The 23,148-nt window shown below is 39.9% G+C and overlaps 1 protein-coding gene across 1 annotated transcript in view; it reads right to left on the minus strand.

Annotated features, from left to right (window-relative positions):
• Positions 1 to 23,148, minus strand: part of LOC125767589 (regulator of G-protein signaling 17) — a 29,748-nt gene that overhangs the window by 2,930 nt on the left and 3,670 nt on the right. The window contains exons 2-4 of the mRNA XM_049434317.1: positions 20,478 to 20,622; positions 20,167 to 20,358; positions 19,984 to 19,992 (exon numbers count right to left, since the gene is read on the minus strand). Of these exons, the coding sequence (XP_049290274.1) occupies positions 19,984 to 19,992; positions 20,167 to 20,357 (200 nt within the window). The 5' untranslated portion in view covers position 20,358; positions 20,478 to 20,622. The remainder of the gene's footprint in view (positions 1 to 19,983; positions 19,993 to 20,166; positions 20,359 to 20,477; positions 20,623 to 23,148) is intronic.

Raw genomic sequence — 23,148 nt, forward strand, 5'->3', positions numbered from 1 at the left:
AGGCGGAAGCAACGCACGGGGATATGGGATGCTCGTATTTTACGCTTCGGAAAAAAGCACTTGTTTTGCTATTGAAGCGATGATAGACGGGCCCGGCGGGTTTTTGTGGGCGTAAGGTATGCTAACATTGTTGTAGGTTGTTTGCTGTAAAATGGTGCCAGCAGAATATTACATTAACCGTCACTAAAAGTTGCGAAACCCGTCAGTATATCTGCATTATAAAAAGGTATGTTTTTGCGTAATTAATTTGTTGTTAGCTTCTTTTTCTCTCTAGTTTCTATGTTGATCTAAAAAACGGCAGTAAAAGGACAAATGCTTTAAAGTTAAGAATTTTTATTTTTGCAAGATAATCAAGGATATAATGAATACAACGATTTTCCTATAGGTCATCACTGGAGTTGTACATTATGTAATGAATGCTGTTCTCCGAATCTGATCGGAAAAGGTTTCTTTAAAATTTTTAGTTCACAATATTTGGGTTATGCAAGATCAAAAGATTCGACCAGGATCTTCATCGGGAGATCGTAAGATCTTTTTGTAGCAATCCTGATTAGTAGCAATGATCGAAAGAGTCAAACAGGCCCTCGGACTTGAAAAATTCGACCGGGATCTTCATTAGGAGATCACATCATCATCTTAACCATCAATCATCAGCAATCCTGAATTGTTGGAGACATGAACAGTGAGAAGAATACGTATGTGGGTAGAAGATGCATGCAGACCTCTAAACATCCATATAGAACCTTGGAAGAATACGCATCAGAGCAAGAGCGATTTTGGAAGTTATAAGAATAGCTTTGAGTTAATAAAGACATCAATTAGCTGATGGACAACGAAAGATAAAACCTTTGAAAGATAAACCTTGAAGCTGCCTTTAACTGAAGTCCAGATTTAGCCAAATTTGAAAATGGTTTGGCAATGTTTATTTTCAGCTTCGTTTCATAGTTAAACATTGGATCTTAATAGCCTCATTACGCCTCTAAAACTGTTTAACATCGAATATTGAACAATTAAATGCAACATGTAGGAAGAACATCTGAACCATCTTGAGATTGGAACCGCAAAGCAAAATCCTCCAAAGACATGCTTTCGGATTGACATTTAAGCATCGGATTAAATCAACAACAATTAAGATAACGTTTTGAAAAGGGCAGCACTTCAATTAACATTCTACTCGTGCTGCGAATGTCATTAACATTTCACACCCATTTTCTTCCCCACCCCCAACCCCCCCTCATTCTTCTTACCCTTTTCGAATTTTTCCAATCGCCAGGCGCCATTTTTCGGCCATACCGGAATGGATGGATGAACGCGTTACGCGAAACGGTCACACTAAAACCCTGTGTATTAACCCGGGAAGCTCACTGTCCCCGGTACGTATGTTTACTGTATGTTTTCCACCGGTGTGGTACACAAAATGGCCAGCGCCAGTTTTGTAGTGGGACAGTGCAAACACTTGCTGACCTTCTCTGTCTGTCTGGTTGAAGTTTTGTCACTTTCCACGGAGTTTTTCACGTTCCGCAGGGCTTTCGCGGTAGTTCGTGGCGTGGCTAGCGGGAGACGGATGAAGTGAAGAACGCCTAAGGTTGCTCCCGACCGCCACACGGCACACACCTTCTGCACACACTCACGGACTACTCACGGTGTGCCGTGCCTATTGTTTCGACATGTTTGCGTAGCACTTAAGGTTTTTGTCTTTTGTCCACCCTTTCGCATGCAAACCGTCCTCGGGTACGGCCCACCACCCAGTGACATCCGCAAAACCGGTACCGGAATGCGCGGCTTGTTACACCTGAACTACGTGGGTGGTACGGTTGGAAATCTTAATCGCACACGAGGGGCGCACACTTTTGTTTGGTTTTGCTTTTGTTCACTGGTTGAAATTCTGGCTTACACTGTTTTACGCGAAGCTTACGCTTCGGGAGATTTTGAGGTGATGATGAGTTTTGATGTTTTCATTGTCTTAGATGTTTTGTTTCACGTTTCACGCATCACTTACGAAAATATTCTTGAGTAGAGTTATAAGAATAAAATTCAATAATGTTGAATAGTTTCTGCTTTATATTAGATACAGTTCCACATTCACATCATAAGAAAATTTGTCGTCGAATATACTTCTCGTTCTGCTTAACTATCAAACCTATATAAGCGAACAAGCGGGCTAGTCTGAAGAGCATGAAACGGGATAATTTTAGGATATGTATTACCCTATTCAGAGGCGGATCATCTAATACGCAAATTAAGCGGCCACCGGGGCCCCGAAATTTTTGGCGCTTGTGGAGTTCAATATGCATGCCTTACAACATTGTAATACTTTACTTATTTTCTTTTGTCGGTTGTGGTTAGAACGTTGATATATTTTAATTTGTTGAATTTGTTGATAAGCTTCTTTTCACTCAAATATTGCTTTAAACAAGAAAAGATTAAAAAATAATACAAAAACAAAAAAAATATCTATAAATTTGCAAAATCTCCCAAGGATCCTTAGCTTTTGGGAAAATAAGCAAAATTTAAAAATTGATGTATTTTAATGCGAATTTGTTGAAATAAATTTCTTCTCACTCAAATAATTCTTGAAATAAAAAAATAAATGAAAATAATAAAAAAATTTAAAAAAAACTATAGATTTGCCAATCTCCTAAGCAGAGGCGGATCCCGTTTCATATCCTTCCCGATCAGACTAACCTGCTTATACAGGTTATACAGGTTATAGGTCGCTTATACAGGTTTGATAGTTAAGGGCCGATTACATTATGTACTTTTGCTTGGTTTTTACCATGGCAGAATGTGTCAAACTCGATTTGACAGATTCTACCAAGGCATGGTAAAAAACATTCGGTTTGTCCTGTGTAGATTCTGTCACCGTGTGGTAGCATAGAAAAAACCAACTTTGTTCCAAGATTGCGATTACACATGAGCCATGGTGTTTTCTGTCAAATAGTGCAGTTTGAAGTTATTTTGACACATTCTACCATGGTAAAAACCAAGCAAAAGTACATAATGTAATCGGCCCTTTAGGCAGAGTGAGAAGTATATTCATTTGGCTAGTTTGGGTATTGTACACATGTATTCCGTTTCAACTCATGTGTATCAAACGTTTCGTTTCAACTGATTTTGTTTCAATGCACTCGCACATTTTCGTTTCAACTCACGTATTTACTCTTTTTTGGCAACTCGACTCACCACGGCTACACTCATGATTGAGTCAGTGAAAAAAGAGTCGCTAAAACTCCTCGTGATGAGTGAACGAAACTCGTTCAATACATCGTTTCAACTCACTATCTCACTCTTACTCACTTTGCACATCTCTAAATGCTTCTCACATAAATTTCTTGATCCTTATTGGGGAAAAGCTCTAGTAATTGATTTTCACAATCCTTTCTTGATCCTAATTCCTTATTATCAAGGAAGGAATACTAGTACCCGATCCGGACTATATGGTGCATGCAATCAAATTCCCCAAGCAAACTCCCTGAGTTTCCCGCGAATCATTAAATATCTGAGTCTCATCTCGAAGACTCCTGCTGGTTGAACACCTCTTCTCTATTGTTTAATATTAACCATTGCAGGCCAATATCTACCTCGTAGAGACAGTAGAGACATGAATTTAGTGGTTATCTGTACGGAAGCAACTCATAATAAACGATTTCCTTCCAGTCCCACCAACTACACAGTTTGATCATCGTTTGTTTAAGAAATTGGTCAATATCATCTCGTTTGGCCATGTTTTCGTAGATGGCATTCGATCTATTAAATTTTTGGTCTGAATTAGCTGGGGTTGAAGCTATGGCCGCTAGCATACCGCTCAATATAGTTTATTTCTATGTTGCGCTCTATGTCAACAATGTTACCGAAAAAAAACAATATTTTCACGCAAAAAATTTTTATTGTCAAAAAAAACTCTCACAATAATTAGAATCAACAACAAAAAAATGTCGAACAACAAACGATCTATCTCTAGTACCGTACCGAATCGGTATAATCAAATAATTTACGGTCCAGGTCCAAGTGCTCTAATCTTCTTGTGGCACAACGTCCGACTCTAATCCGACGATTGTACGACGAACGACCACGTTCGACTGGCCTCTAATGACACCACTCGTGTACATGAATAAAATTAGCCAAACAAAATTTTGCTGCCTCGAATCAACACCGTTTCGGCCAGTTTGCTGACCGGCGAAACGTTAGGTGCGGAACAGGAAACGTATGCTGCATGTATTAGTGACAATTTAATGATTGTCTACACAGGCAACTTCCGGTACGGATAGCATGTGAGCCCTGACTCGTGTGAGACGTGTGTATATACATGTTGATTTTTCCTTAGAACACTCCTTTCAAGTATAATCACTATGCATCTGTGAACGGTTGTCCGGACACTGTCCACCAGGGATGAAATATATAGCGAACAAATCATCATAAAATTTAGCAACTTGATTATAATATTAAGTTACTTTTGCTAGATTATTTATGTATCTGGGAATAAATTATTATCCACATTTTGTTACCGAAATAATAATCTGTTTTGCCCATCTGTCAAGCCGATCGTTTTTATCTGTCAAGATAGGTGTTAAATATGTCAGTTGAGTGACATCTTACTGGACACTATATTCCTTATCACACCACCAAAAGTTGCTATCCGAGGGAACTTTTTTTTATCCTTGTTGCCTGTTATCACTGAATCACTGGGAATCTCTTATACCACTGACACCTAAAAGGACACTTATTGGAACATCCTTTCCTAACCGATCGAGGAACATCTCGTAACGGACCGAATTTCATCCTTCCCCATATGCCACCCAGCTACCACTCCCTCTTTCAGTCTGCTCCAACGATTTGTGATACGTGAATCGGGCGCATCATATTTGAGGTTAATTACTTTGATGATGGGTTTTCCCCCGGATGGCGTTGATGATGTCAGTATCGTACGCTTCCCTTACGCCGCTGTCACACAGACATAGGGAGGGTGGCAAGCACGACGCAACGGATGGCGATGGATGCATCGCCAGCACACGTTTTGTGGCGAATCTTGAACGACGTCCGGCAGCAACAGTGGTTATTAGTAGTTGGCCACAAATGTGTGCACATTATTTTGGTACACGTTTCGGGGGGGGGGGTTGTTGTGCACGGTTGGTCAAGTAAAGAGTCCGGGCCACATGGTGTTCTTTTTTGCGTTTTGCTTTCGGGACCGCCCTTTTCCGGCACCGGTGCTGGTGATAATAAAGTTTTAATGGGTTTGTTTTGATGGAAGTGCCAAACGGATCGTTTGGGAAGGCGAGCCGAATACATACTGGCCAGTACATGTGTGTGTATTGCCATTTGAATGTAAAGGAGACTGTAGCAGTACAGTGATACTATAAAATGATCTTATACATTGTAAAAAAAAATTATTGCCAGTGATCTTACACGTTATGTTAATGATTTTGTTTCAATGTTGATTAATTAAGAAGAAGCAAAACAATGATTTTAAATTTCATAGAAGGAAATTGAATGCATTTGACATAGAATAATGATGAAGGTTTTGTTTAAAATATCATATCAAATCGCAATTCGATCGATCTTGAGTCATTGAATCAATCTTGAACAATGGCTAACCGTCATCAAAAGACTTTAAAGGGACACGCTCAGAAGCTCAAATGTAAATATTTTCGTCAATTATTTGTTTCTGAAAATTCTCTAAAAAAACTTTAGAAAAATTGAGTATTTTTTTCAATCAAAAGTGATTAAAAGAATTTTTTTAGATTTTTTTTAGAATAAAAATTACGAAATTAAAAAAAAAACATAAAGATTATTTCAATTCCCATAGTTTTGAAATGTTAGAAAAAATAAAATATTCATTAGTACGCTGAACGAACTGTGATGGCAAAACATACTACCATCGCACTAGATAAGATGAAAGCAATCACTAAACCAACCAACTTCAATGATTTTTATCCATCCGAAACGTACAGCAACAAAAAGGACAATCAAATCCACTGCCCGGCAACGAGTTATGCAGACCCGGCCGTCCGGCGTTCCGTTCAATTTGTATCAATTTTCCTTACAGCCCTCCAGATCGATGACAGCGCGTGTCGAACGAGAGTGAGTGGGCCAGGCCAGGACACCCATTCGGTAGACCCTCGGGCATGCAACAGCGTCTGTGTCCTACGGGTCGGTTCGAAATAGGACACGGAATGGTATTGGTACGAACAGCGCAAGCCAAACCTCTTACCCGAGTGAAAGTCTTTTCGATTGACATGGCTCGAGTAATGAAGACAAAAAAACCTAGATCCCGGAACCATACAGTGAAGGTGCACATTATCGAACCTTTGGCGTATATACGACCAATGTCGTAAACGGTTCCGAACCGTCATCCTCCGTTCCAACCGTTCTTTCCTTGGGGATATGCAAACGAATTACCTTTCCGTGAGGAGCAAACAGAATCAAAAAAGGAAAAAAAACCCCATCAACAACAATGGCTACACCGCACAAAAACAAAGGACAAATGTGCCACCACCATCTTGCCAGCTTTTGTGCAACTTGTGCAGCAGGCACGGATGCCAGCGAGCGGACGGAAAACTCTCGCTTCCGGTGTTGAAGTTTCATTTGTTGTTTTATTCATTTTGCTTCTACCTTCAAGTAATGGAGAAGCTGTTATTATTGTTCCTTGAGTGGGAGGGAGGGTTGCTTTTGCGCTTCCTTGACCCACAAAGCGGCACCGGTAAGCGGGCCGGCAGTCAACCGTGGTGGCACTTTTGCGAAAAGCACACACACACACATACACACCAACATAAGTCCCGACCTTTCGGCGTGGAATGTTGTACGGGCCCCTTCGGTGGTACCGGAGGTTGTTGAATCTATTTGCACTGGGTTAGCCTTTATTTAGCTGGATAAACAATTGTCCTTAGGGTAGGTTAAGTGCATTGAAGCGTGGCAGCCAATTCCTATCGCTAATGTCCTTTTGTTGCCACGTTCATGTTACGCTTATATGTCCCCGCACACGGCGTGGAAAGTTGTGTGGAAATGATTCCATTCCTTCTCGTTGCCGTTTGAATGTTTCTTCACTGCTACGGAACAAGCAGAACTGATGGTTGGCAAGGGGGGCTGTTTTTTTTACTTCAAAAGAAATATAACACACACACCCAGACAGCCTGGGTACACACATCAATCCACACATGTTGGGCGAGGCAAAAGAACAATGTGAAATTGGGTGGAAGGAAGGAAGGAGAAATAAAAAAACCAGCCAACAAGAACATTGCGATTTGTGGGACATGAAAGTGGTTTAAAAGCGTCATTACAATGCCCTGCAGCTCTCGAAACTGAACACTTCGGTTCGGTTTAATTAATGGTTGATGTTGAAGGTAATGGTTTAGCGATGGGGTACGTGTGTGAGCAAAAAAAAACGAAGGGATGTAAAGTTTAAATTTACCACCGGTGTGCCTTTGGGGTGTTGTATTCTTCTGCATAATAAATGCAATTGGTGTTGAGACTTTGTTGTTGAGAATTTGTATGGCTCAAAGCAAAAATAGCTTATGAATTTATACTGCAACAGTATGATGTAAGAATGTTACGGTTTTAATTAATTTGTATAAAGCAATGGTCGACATCAAATTATTATAATTAAATGACTTTTTTAGCTATAAAAATTATGCTTTAATTGTTTAATGAACTATGCAATATTAATGATTTATGTCATCGAAAGCATTGGTGCCGTGACCAGGATGCTGAAGAAGAATATCACGATTTTAAAATTTTTTTATAAGTAAAAGGTCGTTATCGAAATTTTATTATTCCTATTTTTAAGCTACAAAAATCATAATTTAAATAAACCATTTGTCACAAATATTGCTCTCAAAAATCAAATATAAGTAAACTGGTAGTTAACATATTACACCCTGCCTTGAACTGTGGCTAAGGTTTTTGCAAAGCAAAATAGCTCATTAACGCTGTGTGTAACCATAGATGCAACGTATAAAACGGGTTTCCATATAGGAACGTGGTCCCTCCCAACTGGTAGCACATCCTTATCAGTGCTCCACAACCAGTGCCAGACACCCACACGACTTACACTCCCAAAAAAATCGAAAAGGCCAAAGGGTAACAATTTTCCACCCACAGTCAATTATTTAAAGCACTTTTCAATCCAGTCATTCAACCGAACCAACCCTGAAGTTTCCGATGGTTATTTGGGCGAATAAAAAGGGGGAATTGTTGCTGGTATAAGGTGCCAAACTGGTTTAATGTGTGGCAGGATGAAAATAGAAACATACATAAAAACACTTTGGAAAGAGACCATTTTTGGATAAAAGTTATCCACGGGGTGGTTGTTTCTTCCACCCTTTGGTTTGTGCGTGTGTGTGTGACCGATGGTTGTTTATTTCGCACAACAAACAACAAAGCAAAAGAAGCTCCATAATGTTTGTCATCGTTGGTCTCATCAGCAGGCAGCGAAGGCCGTTTTGTGGCATCAACAGCGCTAATAAAGGAGTTTTCTTTCATCAATCAACCACGAACCGATCCGCAATCGGCAACCTGATGAGCAGCGCACGGATACAAAGCGGTTTTTCGCTAACGCATTTCAGACAATCTGAAGAGGACCTTCGGTACGTCTTAAGAAATGGTTGAGAAGCCATTAGAATCGCACCAGTGAGTCAACGAAAATATATCCTTACAACAGCGCTTGTCTTCAGCGAAAAATTCAACTTTAGCTTTCGTGAGCATCGCTTCACACGATCATTCTTTACGCTCATTTGGTATATTTTATTATTCCAGCACTACGAGGCAAACAACAACATGGAGAAGCAAGCACATTTAAGCTGTAAAAAGTGAAAATAAATAAAAATAGCAAACAATCAACCCATCGCACCGCTCCAAAATGGGAGGTTTGTAAAATGATTCCGAACGTTTAGCGCCCACGGTAAATCAAACGAACGAAGGAACGAATCGCTGAGAAGCCTCAAAACCAGCCGGGTACACACGGGTTCAACCTTACGGAAGAATGACAATTTCTCCTCGAAGCTAATCGCGATGGTACGTGCCAGCTTTTGGCTCTTTACAAAGCCAACCAACCAGTGCCCTTTTACGCCCCGGGTTCCGTCTCGGTCTCCCGGTGGTAAAGAAAGCCCCTGAATCCATACGTTCATCTCGTCACTCGTCGGCAGTTTTGAAATGGGTTAGACCGTGGTGGTGGTTTGCTTATGCTCGCCGAAACGGATTGATCTATTTTTCTTGCCATTTCTCCCTACTTTGCTGTAAGGGCATCAGTGTCAGTCATCTCGATAATCACACACGCTTCGTTGAATGGGCTCACTGAGTGGTGGTGGTGGTGGTGGTGGTGCAGTGCGCCACGGAATGGACGAACTGGATCGTCCAGTACGTCCTTCGGGGAATTCATGCTCAAGTGTGATGGGAAGCACACGAGCACGGAACGTGGAAGGGATTGCTGTGGTTGTGTTACTGGACACATGATTTAGGTTAGGGATGGAGATATTAAAGTAAACCGAACTGATGCCACACTTCGCTGACAGGTTCGATTGAGGCATTTTAATAAAACCTTATTTGTTTTTGTTTATTTATTTGTATTTTTGGGAGAACAAGGCCTGCGTTACTAGTGCATCTACTATTAGTCTTTATGTAAAAGGCATGAATTCAAATACAAGAAACTTACATTTATTTTAAAAGAAAATTCACTTATTTGGTGAAATATCTATTAGAAAAAAATTAATGCATCGGATAAAATCAGAATGCTGCGTTCAACCGAGGTTGGTTACGGTCAAGATTTGAACCCAAACCATACGTGTTGTTGAGTAGTGCAATACCAGTTTGACCATTCGGCGCGCTTAAAATGCCCCTCTATTAGTCCAATAAAATGGAGCGATGAACTAGAAGTTGTAACATATTGGAAATCGTATAAAAAGTTAAATGATGTGCTCAATGTATTTATTTTTCTTACGTGATATAGTGAGAAAAAAATGGAAAAACTAAATAAAGAAAATGAAACCATGGGAAACATCCATATTGGACACATCCATACCAATCAACTTGAAGGTCAGGTCAGTAGTAGTGCAGAGACCATCGTCTTTTTCTCTCTCGCTCTCTCTTTCTCTCTCTCGCTTTCCCTTTTTGCGCTTTCGGTTCAGTTGTTCAATCCCTGCAGACGATGCGGAACGATGAGATTTTAAAATTAATTTTTAATTGAATTGCACTTCCTGAGCGACGGCCAATGCTGTGATTTGCTCGGCAGCTATACTCCTCGTGCCTGTGTCGGCCACGAACAAGACAGGTGTTACTAACAACGTATCCGTACGGGTGACAACATCATTGCAGCCGGGTTGCGAACCATCTGCAAAAAAGGGTTTTGCTGTCAGCGGTGGAAAAAGGGGAAAAACGGTTGCATTCCAGCAAAATGGGTCATTTATTAACACATCGCAAGCCGGCCAAACAAGCCACTGTAGGGCGAAAGGTTAGCAGAAATGATAGTATTTAATTCAATTCAACTTTAAACATTGTTCACACGATGAACGGGACGGTTATAGTGTGGATAGTAGTTGCCTAGGACCAACATTGGTCCGACAGGTTTGAAGCTTGCAGCAAACGGTGCACCGAGAACTGCTAACGTACGGTGAGCGAAATGTAATTAGCATCCGAGCAGTTCATACCGCACACCGAAACAACGTACCCAGTTCCTATTTTATCATCAGCGCTCATGTGTATGGGGCGTGTTAGGATGGATTAGCATTGGGACGCCTTTTCAATCACTCACTGTCGGGTGAAGTTAGACACCTTTTCTAGGGGTGAGCTTTTGGGGCAATATTAATCCCTTACTTCTTGCATGAAGGCTTAAGCATTAATTGTAGCCAGTGTGTATTGCGCTGAAAGGGATGAAAGGATTCGGCACGAAAAATATTTTCCTAGAGAAAGGAAGTTTTGCTTGAAGACTTCGACCGTAGGTGTCAATCCCATGCACCCTGGAACCATCTTTCAAAGGCAAAAAAGATACAGACGCCATTGGTTTCGGTTAAGCATAATTCATTGCCCGTATTATGTACGTTCCATTAATTACTATTCTTTGTATTCTATGTAGAGAGCTTAGGAAATTTTAACTCCTTCGGTTTAATCCTCATATGTGAGAATGCTTTAATAAGGCAGAAGATGTAATCTTAAACGCACAGTATAGAACATTCGAAATGAATTGTTATATTATATTGAATTTTAGTATCTTTTAAATATATTACTATATTTTGTATAATAATTATATAAAATATAAATAAATATTTCTTACTATTCGGTGCAAGAAGATAATCGGAAAATCATAGTACTATCATACTTGAATATCAACAGGACATTTTCACACTTCATCTTCAATGATGTAGAGTGAAAGAAAGAAAGAAAAAAAACAAAAGACAAAGCTTTTCATAGATGAAGATAAAGCATACTGGCCATGCAAATGATGCTATTCATCTTTGCTGCTTCACAAACGATGCAACAAAACTGAATACTAAGCAGTTACAAAACACTTGCTAGCTAGGGTTTTTGTCTTGTCCTGTATCTACTTTGTGCTTGTGACAAATGAACGACAAAATTGCAACTTCAATGATAACTTCACCCATGTTAACCATCATATTTACATGCGCAACATCGTGAACGTGGCGTTGTTGGTAATGCATTTTAAAATGCAGCGATGAAGGAATAGGGAATGATGAATGGAAAAAGGGATGATGAATGCAATAAAGCATTCAACAAACATCACACCATAAGCTATTTTAGTTTGCACCTTTCAAGGATACGCGGATACAGTGACATTATAACAGAAGTACTGAAGGGGTCGCTAGTTAATCTATAATTTGAGTATAACTATTATCTAAGTATGTTAGCATTAGATAAAGTTTAGATAAAAAAAACTTGTTGATATTAATAAAGTTTAATACGACAAAATAAAATAAAAAATAAATAATTAAATACGATAAAAAATAAATAAATAAATTTAAAGAAAAACAAACAAAAAATAAATAAATAAATCAAAGTTTGAAAACAAACAAATAAACAACAAAAATAAACCAAGTCCAATTTTTGTAAATTGTATATACAGTAAACCTTCTATTGTTAAATTAATTACATGCTGAAAATCACAAGAAGTGAAAGTTTTTTCTTCGGTGAGCATAGCATGCAATAATTTAAAAACACCATCTTGGCAATCGTACAAACGTTTTCAATGCTTCAATAAAGTTACACACCGAACGATTCATTCACTATCTGTACCAGTGTATCTGCACCATTGTGCCATTTCACTGTGCAAATGAATGATGTCACTTTGGATCGTTCTTGACCTTTTTATGTGTGTGTGTGTGTGTGTGTGTGTGTGTGTGAGTTCTTTTTTTTTGTGCAAAACTTTTTATGCTTTCCAGCGAAGCGAGTAAAATAGTTTTACCAATGAAAAACACGGCGGAAACAAAACGGAAAGAAAAACAAAAACAAAGCAATACCAGAAGATTTCGGGTTGGACTTTAGTTTTTCGGTTTTGTTGTTGCACACTCTGTTTGTACTGTTTGTTTTTTTGTTTACTGACTAGTTGTTTGTGGATGGGATTGGGTTGAAGGTTTATTTTTTTCTGTTTGTGCCTGCTTTTGTGTACGTTCACTATTCTCAAGGTCTATGGCAAGTTTTTACTTCCTTTAGCGTTTCTTCTGCTTCTTTTATCTGTCTTTTTTTTCTTCTTCCAAAAGATGCTTACTACGGCTACCATTTGTAACGCCACTAAACCATTAGAGAAGCATTAAATACTTTCCACTAACAATCCACGTCTCATAGTACATACATACTTGGTTCGGCAATATACGTTGCCGCCCCGTTTGTTTGTTTCGTAAAGTGTGCAAAGCCGTTATTAAGCAAAAAAGAAAACAACAAAAGAGAAAAAGAAAAGAAGAAAAAAAACAGAAAGAGAAATAGGACGAAAGAAAAAATCCTCCATTACATTACAAAGCTTAATTCATCGTTCTAGCAAGCATTACGAAAAATCGTCATCATCGTTAGCGGCACCTTCCTGGCGCCTCGAACCCAAGGGTTTGGGAATTTTTCTTCCATTCTTCCACCACTGCTTCACCTCTAGCCCTTGCCCCCCTCCCCCTCATCGGTCCACGTGTGTGCATTGGGAAACGCTTAAATGGTGAGGTGATATAAAATTTGGACGATAGAGGGTAGCACATTAATATCGTGGATCATGGTTGCGATAGTGAGACAACGTTTCCCAAAAAGAAAAAAAAACGCACACACAAAACAACAACAAAAACACCACACCAGATACAAACGGGAAGCACAATCGCAACCATCATAACGGCACACAATCGATAAAATATCGTTATGAACCAGCGGTAGATGACGATTGGCGTCCGAAAAACTGTCACCATCAAGGTTTTATGACAGATGTTCGTGTTCCGTTTACCTTTTTTTTCTCTCTCTCTCTCTCGGCCCCTGGGAAGATGGTGTCCCTGTACATACGCACAATTTTATTTCCACGATTTTCGATTTGGTGATTTTCTTTTGTTTGCGATTTGTGTATTTTTTTTTGCGTGCGCCGGGTAATAGAATAGAGCAGGAAGGATTAATGGATTTATTTGAAATAAATAATTCAAATAGATTACGATAGAAAAAAAACACATTAGCTTAGACCAATGTGGGTGCAAAAATGAGTTAAACTGCTAAAAAAGAGAAGACTTTGTATGTAATGATGCATTTAAAATTTTAAATAGCATTGACTCAAAAAACCCAGTCGGAATGATTACATGTCGTGTGCAATAAAAGAAAACAAAAGAAACTTTTACAACTTTCCTTACACTTCTCCAAATGAATTTCCACAGCGCAACAGTTACAGCTGCAAACACGAAATGTGGCGATTGAATGATATTGAAATCCCATTCGTACAAAAAAACAACGCCCTTCCCTTCCGTGGTGCATTAAACTAGACCTCGAAAATGAGTATAAATTTAGTGCAGCAAACTACTTCTTACCCCATACGCGCCTATCGTCTATCGCACGTGGAATCACGAAAAGTGCACCATACACTTGCACATGCAAAAACGCATGTGTGGTCTGGAGTTTTGGTTTGTTTTGTAGCGAGGGCTGCACATGTGGTGTGTACGATAAAATTAGAAGAAACAAGAAACGAACCCCTTATACCCTCCCTCTTCTGCCTCCCTGGCTTAGTGTCGACTTCCGGCTGATTGACGATCATGGCACTAGCGTACATGATGGGTGGTGTTTGCAAGGTTACCATCCCAGATGCACTACTTGTTGATTAGTTGCATGTGTTGCACGAGTCTATGGTTCGACTTTTTTTCTCGTTGCACCGAGGATGTCCTACGCTGTGAAACTGTGAACGATGTACCGAGCCGCAGCACAACTTGGCCCATAGAGTTGCCAATGTCTGGTGTGGCATATGACACTTGCCTTAATCGATTATGTCACCCAGAGGCTTCGATGACATGTATGCGAAACGATGCAGCAAAAAGAAAAAAAAAACGAATCGTCCACCATTCTCGTGTAACGAAACCTTTCGAATGCTACCGGAAACGCAAGGCAGTTGATAAATTAACCACTTTAACTATCGTCCTCGTCCACAATGGGTACAAAATGAAGAAACGTACGTCAACATTCACTATCGACCGGTAACACGGTGTTATTATAGTAGAAGGGGGAACCCTTTTTTTTGCTCAAACAGCTCAATCACGGTGATTGATTTGAGCAAACGGAAACGGTGATTGAAAGTCGGCGATGATGGCTGCAAGATTGGTTTACACTGCACATGACGCTCCCAAACGGTTGTCGCGCTAGGCTCATAAAACTATGAAAAAGCGTTTATTAAAGGGGAGTTTTTTTTCCTACACAACGTATCTGCGCCTTCTGATGCACACACTTGTACCAAGTACGATGAAGCAAGATTATTGCGTTTCCATGGGATGTCATTTCAATTTGCTCATAAAACATACCAACCAGTCTAGCTATTTATATGACGTAGTGGTATAAAAGTTTGTGGCATGGTTGGTTTTAAGTAGTTTTTGTCATTCGCAATGCAAACATGCACAGTAAAAAGTGGCTTTATGCACTTCAAAGAGTAAGAAGAAAACTTTGGGAAAAGGTATTGTAAAGTACCAGGCGTCTCCATGAAGAAAGAATTTTATTTAGCTTCACGTGTATGGTTCGCATGGGTCGTTCTTTGTTGGTAAAATCTCAATAAAATTAGTGCCGTTCTAGTTTTGTAGCCAACAAAATAGAATCAGTTTAATAAAATCATATTTCCCTTTTGTGTAAACGACCAGGCGTCTCCATTATGAATTTAATGGTCTACGACTACCTTAAGTTAGAAAACTAACATGGTGAGACCATATCTGTCAAAACATCAAGCACAATAGAGCGCAGAATTGCAACCTGCTAATATATATATAATGATGCATATATATAATATGATGCAAGGATACCTTTGAAGTTTGAAATAACCAAGTAACAAAGCATAACAAACGCACGAAAATAACTGAATAATATAAATGCACAGACGAATGTTTACAGCACAAGTAAAAGTTTGTATTATATTTGTATGAAAAGCTTAAAATTGTTAAATTTTTGTGATTTCATTGTTGTTTCCATAGCCTGTTTGAGACCTTCTACAAAAATGGTTTGTTTTAATATTTGTCTAGTAGCTGATCGAAACTGTTATTAGGAAAATTTTCTAATCTGAAATACATGGGCTTATTTGGCTATTTGTATGGAAAAATAGCATTGAATAAACCCCCAAAAACTAAAATCCATTAAAAATTCTAATGGAAGTTATCATAAACCACTAAATTAATATTTCCACTTCCACGCAAAATGACCAGGCGTCTCCATTGTGATTCAATTAGTTGAAAATTCATATGAATTGCACTGATCAAGCGCATTGCTTTAGCCGAATAAAACAAAATAAATTACAAATTCCAAATGATTGTAGTTAATGATTGAAATGTTAAACTTAATCCAAATCACATTACACACCACTTCCAACACTCTCGTCGGGTGTGCGCGTGTCTGGCTATTTAGTCGCAAAATATCGGAAAAGGAAACAACCAAGAGGGTATGTTTGTAAACCCACTTCCATGCGTTTCCACCTTCCCGGGTTGGGCAACCGCGAACTTAAGACACGTACGCGCGCGCTCCACTATTCAAATGCCCGCATTCCGGCGGGTAGCGTTTGTAACTCAATTGATCTTTTCCTACGATCTTGCACCGTTCGTTCCGTTTGTGCGAGCAGTAGAAAGGTTGCTCTACCACGATACCTTCGGTAATAAACATTATCACGATCAATCTCACCATGACCTGCGCCTAGGCGATAGGCGATCGGGTTTATGTGTGTGCAAAATGATTCGTTGATCGATAGAACGCGATCGCAATGGATTTTTCTCCCGCGTACAGAGGCGTAGTTTCCAATGCAAATCGTTCTATTCCTACGTTCATAACGTGTGTACGAGCGAGCCGTACGCAGCAGAAGAAGAAAAACACTATTCCGCAAAATATTTCTGTGTGCTTAAACATACGCGCACGGAAGGGGGTTGTTTTTTTTGGGTTTCAACAAAATTTCATTCCGATCATAACGATCTTTCTTAAGCAGTACTTCACGATTTCATACATTAACGCGCCGACGAACTATCTCGGTAAAAGCTGGGAAACATGATCGATGTTGCGTGCGTGTTGATTTATTTGCTTTACGCGTTCAAATATACGGAAACGCTATTGTATCACCGAAAATAAATCACTTTGGTATGCTTTAAAATTCTTATGATCACTTTAAAACCACGTGAGCACCATTTGTAGTAGGTATTTTGTTTTTGGAACAATTGTGTTTAGTGGTGGTTGATGTTTACTTTAAATTACGATAAAATTTTTCGAAAGGGCATGTATTACTTTTTTTTATTTCGCACAATCACTTTAACAAAATGCGCATTTTAAATTAGAGATATATTAGCACGTCGATCAACCATTCAAGTGTGTAACGAACTTCACTATAATGTGCTTGATACAACACTTTTCATGTTGTTTTCATTTTAAAAAACACGAGAACAGAATATCGTAATATCGCAAACGTTCACGATCGACTTCCACGGTAGGCCCTTACAAACCCTTCGTAGTGTCAAAGGCGACCCGAAACCGAGAACAGAACCGCACGCTTAGAACGGTAACCAGCGAATGAAACCGTCGGCTGACAGGCGCGCACGCCAAACCCAAAAACCTAACACGACACCATCTGTCCCTATCCCTGCGGTACGGTTGTCGTCCGCAGTCCCGAACCTGCGGGTTCAGAGCGTGCCCGCCTGCCATCCTGTCTGCCAGTCTACCGGGCGGGCGGGACGGGTTGATGGATTTTTGTTTACATTTTTACATCTTCACCATCACGCAAGCAGCCTGGCGACTGGCGGCTAGCGCACAAGGTTGGCAACGCGTCTACATCGCATATCTTGCCTCAAACACGTTGGTGCGAAATGTGGTCTCACATGCAGCGTTTTGTCTGTGCGCGGCTACCACGCGGAAGGATGAAACGCAACATGGACCACGCCGTGTACACGTCATCGACGAACGCTGGCCAGGCTGAACAGAGACGGCACGAGCAACGCCTGCTGGACCAAACATCAGGGAAGAGTGAAAGTTTCGTTCAGTTTCCATTCCAAAAAAAAAAAACAAACGCTTGCAACCGGGTCCAGGAGACAATGCAAGCAGCGGGGGTGAAAAACTTAACGAAACGCTTGTCTAGTACGCAGGAACGGTTCGGTTTTGTGACTGGAACGCACACAGGTCCACACCGAGTGAGCGGATGTAGGCATGCAAATGTATCCGTGTGAACGGGGTTTCGGATTGTATTTGAAACGGAAAATAGAGAAAGAGCGCGAAAATCTACTCAATACCACTTGGGGCCGCTACTGTGTTAGGCCCGGGGAGACTTGGGAACATTCACGCGCTCTCTTGCACTTAAACACAGCGGGGTAAAATCACTCATACAGGTGTGTAATTTTATTATCAATAGTTTGAAGGATTGGCCAGTGAGCAATAAGTGGTAGCGAGTGAAGAGTGTATGCTTTTCTGGCTCGAGAATATGTTGAGTGTAGATGAGACTCGGTCAACGTGATAAAAGGTACGAATATGAGCAAAGCAGAGCAATACTGAGCAATGTTGAAGAATAGAGGAGAAAATGGAGTTTAGTTATAATTTACAACGAATATATAATTCTTATAAAGTTGACAAGAGAAAAGATAAATACATTTATATTGTCTAGAAAATATTAAACTATTCTATTTTGATGGCCACAAAACATGAGATGAGAAATAAATAAATAAAACATTTATTCTCAATCTTATTAGCTCATTCTCACTCTCATTGAGCAAAAACATAGACTTTCCTTACACATATAAAGAGAGAAAAAGTGTGTGAGAGAGTATAGAGAAGATTTTCGGGTGGTGCGAAACGAAAGAGATCCCATCGTATTTGAGGGGTGAGCGAGCTAGAGCACAAAGCATGCGTTTGTCATCTAGCACCAGGCACGACACTAGCAAATCGTAGCAAAGAGTATTTGCAGCAAGATCAAGAAGAAAGCATCCATTCATTCATTCATACAATACCCTGCAATGGTGTAGCACATTCCCCCGGTAATTCGCACACACAAACACACACTCCTCCACTTCCTCCCTGTACGTACACACACATACACAGGCACACACGCGTTGATTTCCAAAAAAACCTTTCCTTACGCGGCAGGGAAGGATCTCGTGGCCAATTTTACCCAATTTTCCGATCGCACACTCGCACAACAGGAAGTCCATCTTATCCGTACCGATTTTTGGCCGATGCTTCTTTACTCGCTGGTTGGCAGTTTTTGCTCGTATTTTTTTTCGGTACGTACTGTTCACGCCTATATATACGAACGGTTTGGTTCGTAAATTTCATTGATAATTATCACTCCCTGTACCAGTGCGGGTAAATGTTTGCTGGCAAGCAATTTTCCTTCGTCTTTTGTGATGATGATGAAGTTTCTACATTTTTTTTCACTTTTTCGCGTAAATTGAATACACATGAATGAATAATGCGCTGAATGAAGATAATTTTGATAAAGAGAAACATATAAAAATTTGTTTCTAGATATTTAATGTTGCTGTATTGCTGTCAGTAAACCACCTATCCACTCCTTTGTATTCATTTTATGTCCAACAAAACGTGAACGGCACTAGCAAAAAAAAAGGAATGTTTAAATGAAGAACTGTTCCAGGTAGTAATGGTACTTCCCCCTATTTTCGTTTGTAACGTTTAAACCAATTATGGTCCGTACCCGTCCTTGAAGCATTACCAAAAATAGATCTCAAGCCCCAAACAAATATACATCCTTTCGTACGTTCCAATTTCATGACAATATTTATGGATTATATGTTATGCTTCACCAATATAAGCGAACTGTTGTAAACGACGACTCCAGGTCGAGAAGTCATCGTACGATACGCGGATCGATCTATTGTCCTTTTACGACAAAGTAACGCTGTTGGGTGACTTTTTTTAATAAAAATTCCTCACAGTCGGAAGCGGTATCAGATCATATACATTATCCCACATACCTCACGAAATTCAAAAAGAATCTACGTATTTTTATAACGACATGGTTTGACGTTCATGTTTCTGTCATTTTCAAATCTGACAGCCAACTCCTCGTTTGACAGATGTCAGATTAGTCGTCGATTTTAGTATCTTGCGTTGCCTATTGAGCATCTTGAATGGAACTTGTGCAGAGCTTTTAAATGAAGGAAAAGTTTTCCTTTTCGTTTTATAAAACAAAATTCAGTTTCGTTATACTGATGAAAATCACACTCAAGAGTTCAAATTTAATTTTTAATTCCCCTAACGGCAAATACATACAAAGTCCCTAAATAAAACGATTTCTAGTTGACATAATATTTACGGGAGAGTCATCGGAAGTATTTTTTAAAGGAATCAAGTTAGTTCACTTACCACTTAGCCCTGTTATACAATGTTGATGGTACGTTTGTTTGCCGCATTCGTTACGTTCGATCGAATTCGTTCGCAATCCGTGCGATAGTGTAATGGAGGAAAATGACAGAAAAAAAAAACAAACATCACGTGTTAAAAGTAAAGTTAAGTTAAACCGAGTTGAATGTAATGGCCGTTTCTTACCAGGAGCAGGAACAGCAGCAGCACCAGCAGAAACAGCACGGTTTCTGCGATGGCGCTCGCTGTAACGGCACGACATTGTTGCTTGATTCTTGCGCTCCACTCAAAGACGAATTAAGTGGACCACTCTGAACGGTAGAGCCCATGCCCCGGAGTCTACACCCCGCCGGCAGTCCGTCTACGCTGCAGGACATTCTGGGGAGAAGGAAGAAAAAAACAAACGGAAACCACCCATTTACACGTGTTCCATCTCAAAGGGAGTTTTTTTTTCGTTGTTTTGTTTAACCCCGGGCCAATGATCTTTCGATACCTACCCAATCTTGAAGAAGCGATGGAAGTTGTTTTGCGTGTCAAACAACTTCAGCTTATGAGCGTATCGTTTGCGAGACAGGGCTGACACCGGTCGCCCTTCGTACCACAAGCGCCATCGCCCACACGGACCACACACAGGAATGCTTTCTAAAGGTGAGAGAGAGAGAGAGAAGGAAATGGAAAGAAAGAAGGAACAATCGGTTAGCTAAAGTCGCAACTACACAACCGGTGATGCATGTGATGACAACGAAAGGGACACATAGAAAAAAGTAAAAATAAATACAGCAAATGAATAAATCAGCACAACTAAAGGAACAGCGAGAACCAGCACTAGTGGGCTGGTTTGTGACGATCGATTCCAGCACGTAGCGGGTTGTGAATTATGAACGAATCGAACGGCTTACCGACCACCGAACGTCGTCGACCTCATCATCAAGCCGGCGACCTAATAGGATGCTTGTTGCTGTACCAGAATGAGTCAGTATCGAATCGATTCCGGCTCTCGCTTCCGTTCCGGGTGCAGAGTGTCGTTTTACCCCCAACAGAGCAAAGAGTAAAAATAAATCAAACAAAATAATAATGATAGTAATAGCGATGCACAATACAGGCGGTATCACACACTTGTATGCCGTTGTACGAATCAGGTCAACACGGTTAATTAGGGATTGAAACCGAAAATCGTTCGAGTTGTTCTTCTTTTGTTGTTTTCTGTACAAACTATGAGGCGTACGAATACGAATAAATATGTATTTACATTATATATTTGAATTAAATCTTACAAATTTTGCATTTGTTTTCAACTATATTCAATTATTTTTCAACATTTTAACTATATTAACTAGAAAATAAACTCTTAAAAGCTCGAATGTTGATCTTTGAGAATTTTGAAAAGAGAAATTGTCACTGATTTACAATAGAGAATGTTTTCATGTGACAATTTACATATTTAAAATAATTTAAAAACAAGATTTTATAAAACACATAATAAAACAAAAAATGACAATCTCTTCTTTGGAGCTCTGTAAAACTATCAATTTTAAAATTTTAAAATATTATGAAAAAAGTTATTTTTAACTGGCATTTTATTAAAAATGGAGTTTTAATTTAGAAAAAAAACCAAAAATTACTGATATTTTTCCCACCACCCAAAATGAAACCAATGTTTAGCTATTTTGCTTCCTTCAATCCCTCAAGCCTAATCTGACCCTTTGCTCTGTATCTTCATTATTTGTTATTGATATGCAATTTTTTGCAAAAAAAACATCCAATTTTCCTCACACATGCTAACTCGAAACTTAATTCACATTTAAAATACCGTCAACACTGCAACACCGAAAGCACTGCTTTTTGTCACAGTTTTGCATTGCAATTCCCCTTGATTACGTATGCATTGTATGAATATTAACCGAGGCAATCCGGTATTTAATTGCAGCCTTGCATGATTGATATCATTTTCAATCGGATACGAAATGAAATTTGTATGTTTCGATTAGATTGATTTTAATCCAACCTGATCGGAATCTACTTTATCATAAACTAACATGATTCGCGTCAAAATACATCAATACGGGGGAAGACGCTACGTGGAGATAGCAATGGGCTTTTACAATTTTAATAGCATAATGGTGATGGTGTATCGCGAAATTAAATCGATCATGCTGCCCTCGCCCCCAGAAACAATCTGTCAACAATGATGGAGGCGCCCAGTACTTTACTGCCATCCAAAAACGATGAGGATGGAGGCGCCCAGTACTTTACTATCGCCCAAAAACGTTGAGGATGGAGGCGCCCAGTACTTTACTACCATCCAGTACCCGAACTGGACGGTTGGGGGAGGGAAAGAGCACGGTGACGTGAGAGGACCGATTATTTGCCTGGCAATCGATACCATTAGCATAAACACAGCATAGTTTCGCACAGCGAGCGAGATTGCATAAACGACAATAACATCAACCGGGAGGTTTTTTCTTCCACGAAAGCCAAATCCCCTTACTAACGTTTTACACCGTCGCTGGGAAAGATTTACACTTCCCATCGCTGGTTCGGTCGGTACCGTTCAAAGACGGACAAAAAAAACACCACCCCCAGGCCCGTTTGACTTCTTACCTTGGGCGCTACAGCGAGTGAGCGAAATGTTCGTGGCGCATGTATCAAACATATCGTCATGTTCCGCAAACACATCCTGTAGGCGAAGGAGCGAACGTTAGCAGCGTTAGCGTGTCCTTGGCGTTGCGGCCTCACGGCGCGCGCTAGTGTCGTGTGGTAAAGTTTGCTGGTGCGTACGATTAACACATCTGCCTCTTTCGCCGCTACACGTTGCCTCATTACGGATTAACACCTATTTGAATCTGCGTTGAAGCTATACGTTCCTGCACTGTAGTTTGGACGGGACCATGACGGGAAACGTTCCGTTGAATAATTGAATTCCGTAGAATCAGCGCCAATGGACGCGTAACGGTGGGTAGATAAATGAATTTTTCAAATACCTCTACCGTGCGCAATGGTTAAAGTGTCTCCGGATGTTTTACCATGCATGGTAAAAGGGTATTAATTATTAAATAAAATGCTTTTGACGAGAAAAAAATGACGGTTTACAGCTAATAATTACAACAAATTCGCGCAAACTGCGAATGTTCCTTTTGGGACGATTTTGATCCATAAGGCACATCTTTT

Source organism: Anopheles funestus, chromosome 3RL (genome assembly GCF_943734845.2).
Source record: "Anopheles funestus chromosome 3RL, idAnoFuneDA-416_04, whole genome shotgun sequence".
Classification (NCBI taxonomy): Eukaryota; Metazoa; Arthropoda; class Insecta; order Diptera; family Culicidae; genus Anopheles; species Anopheles funestus.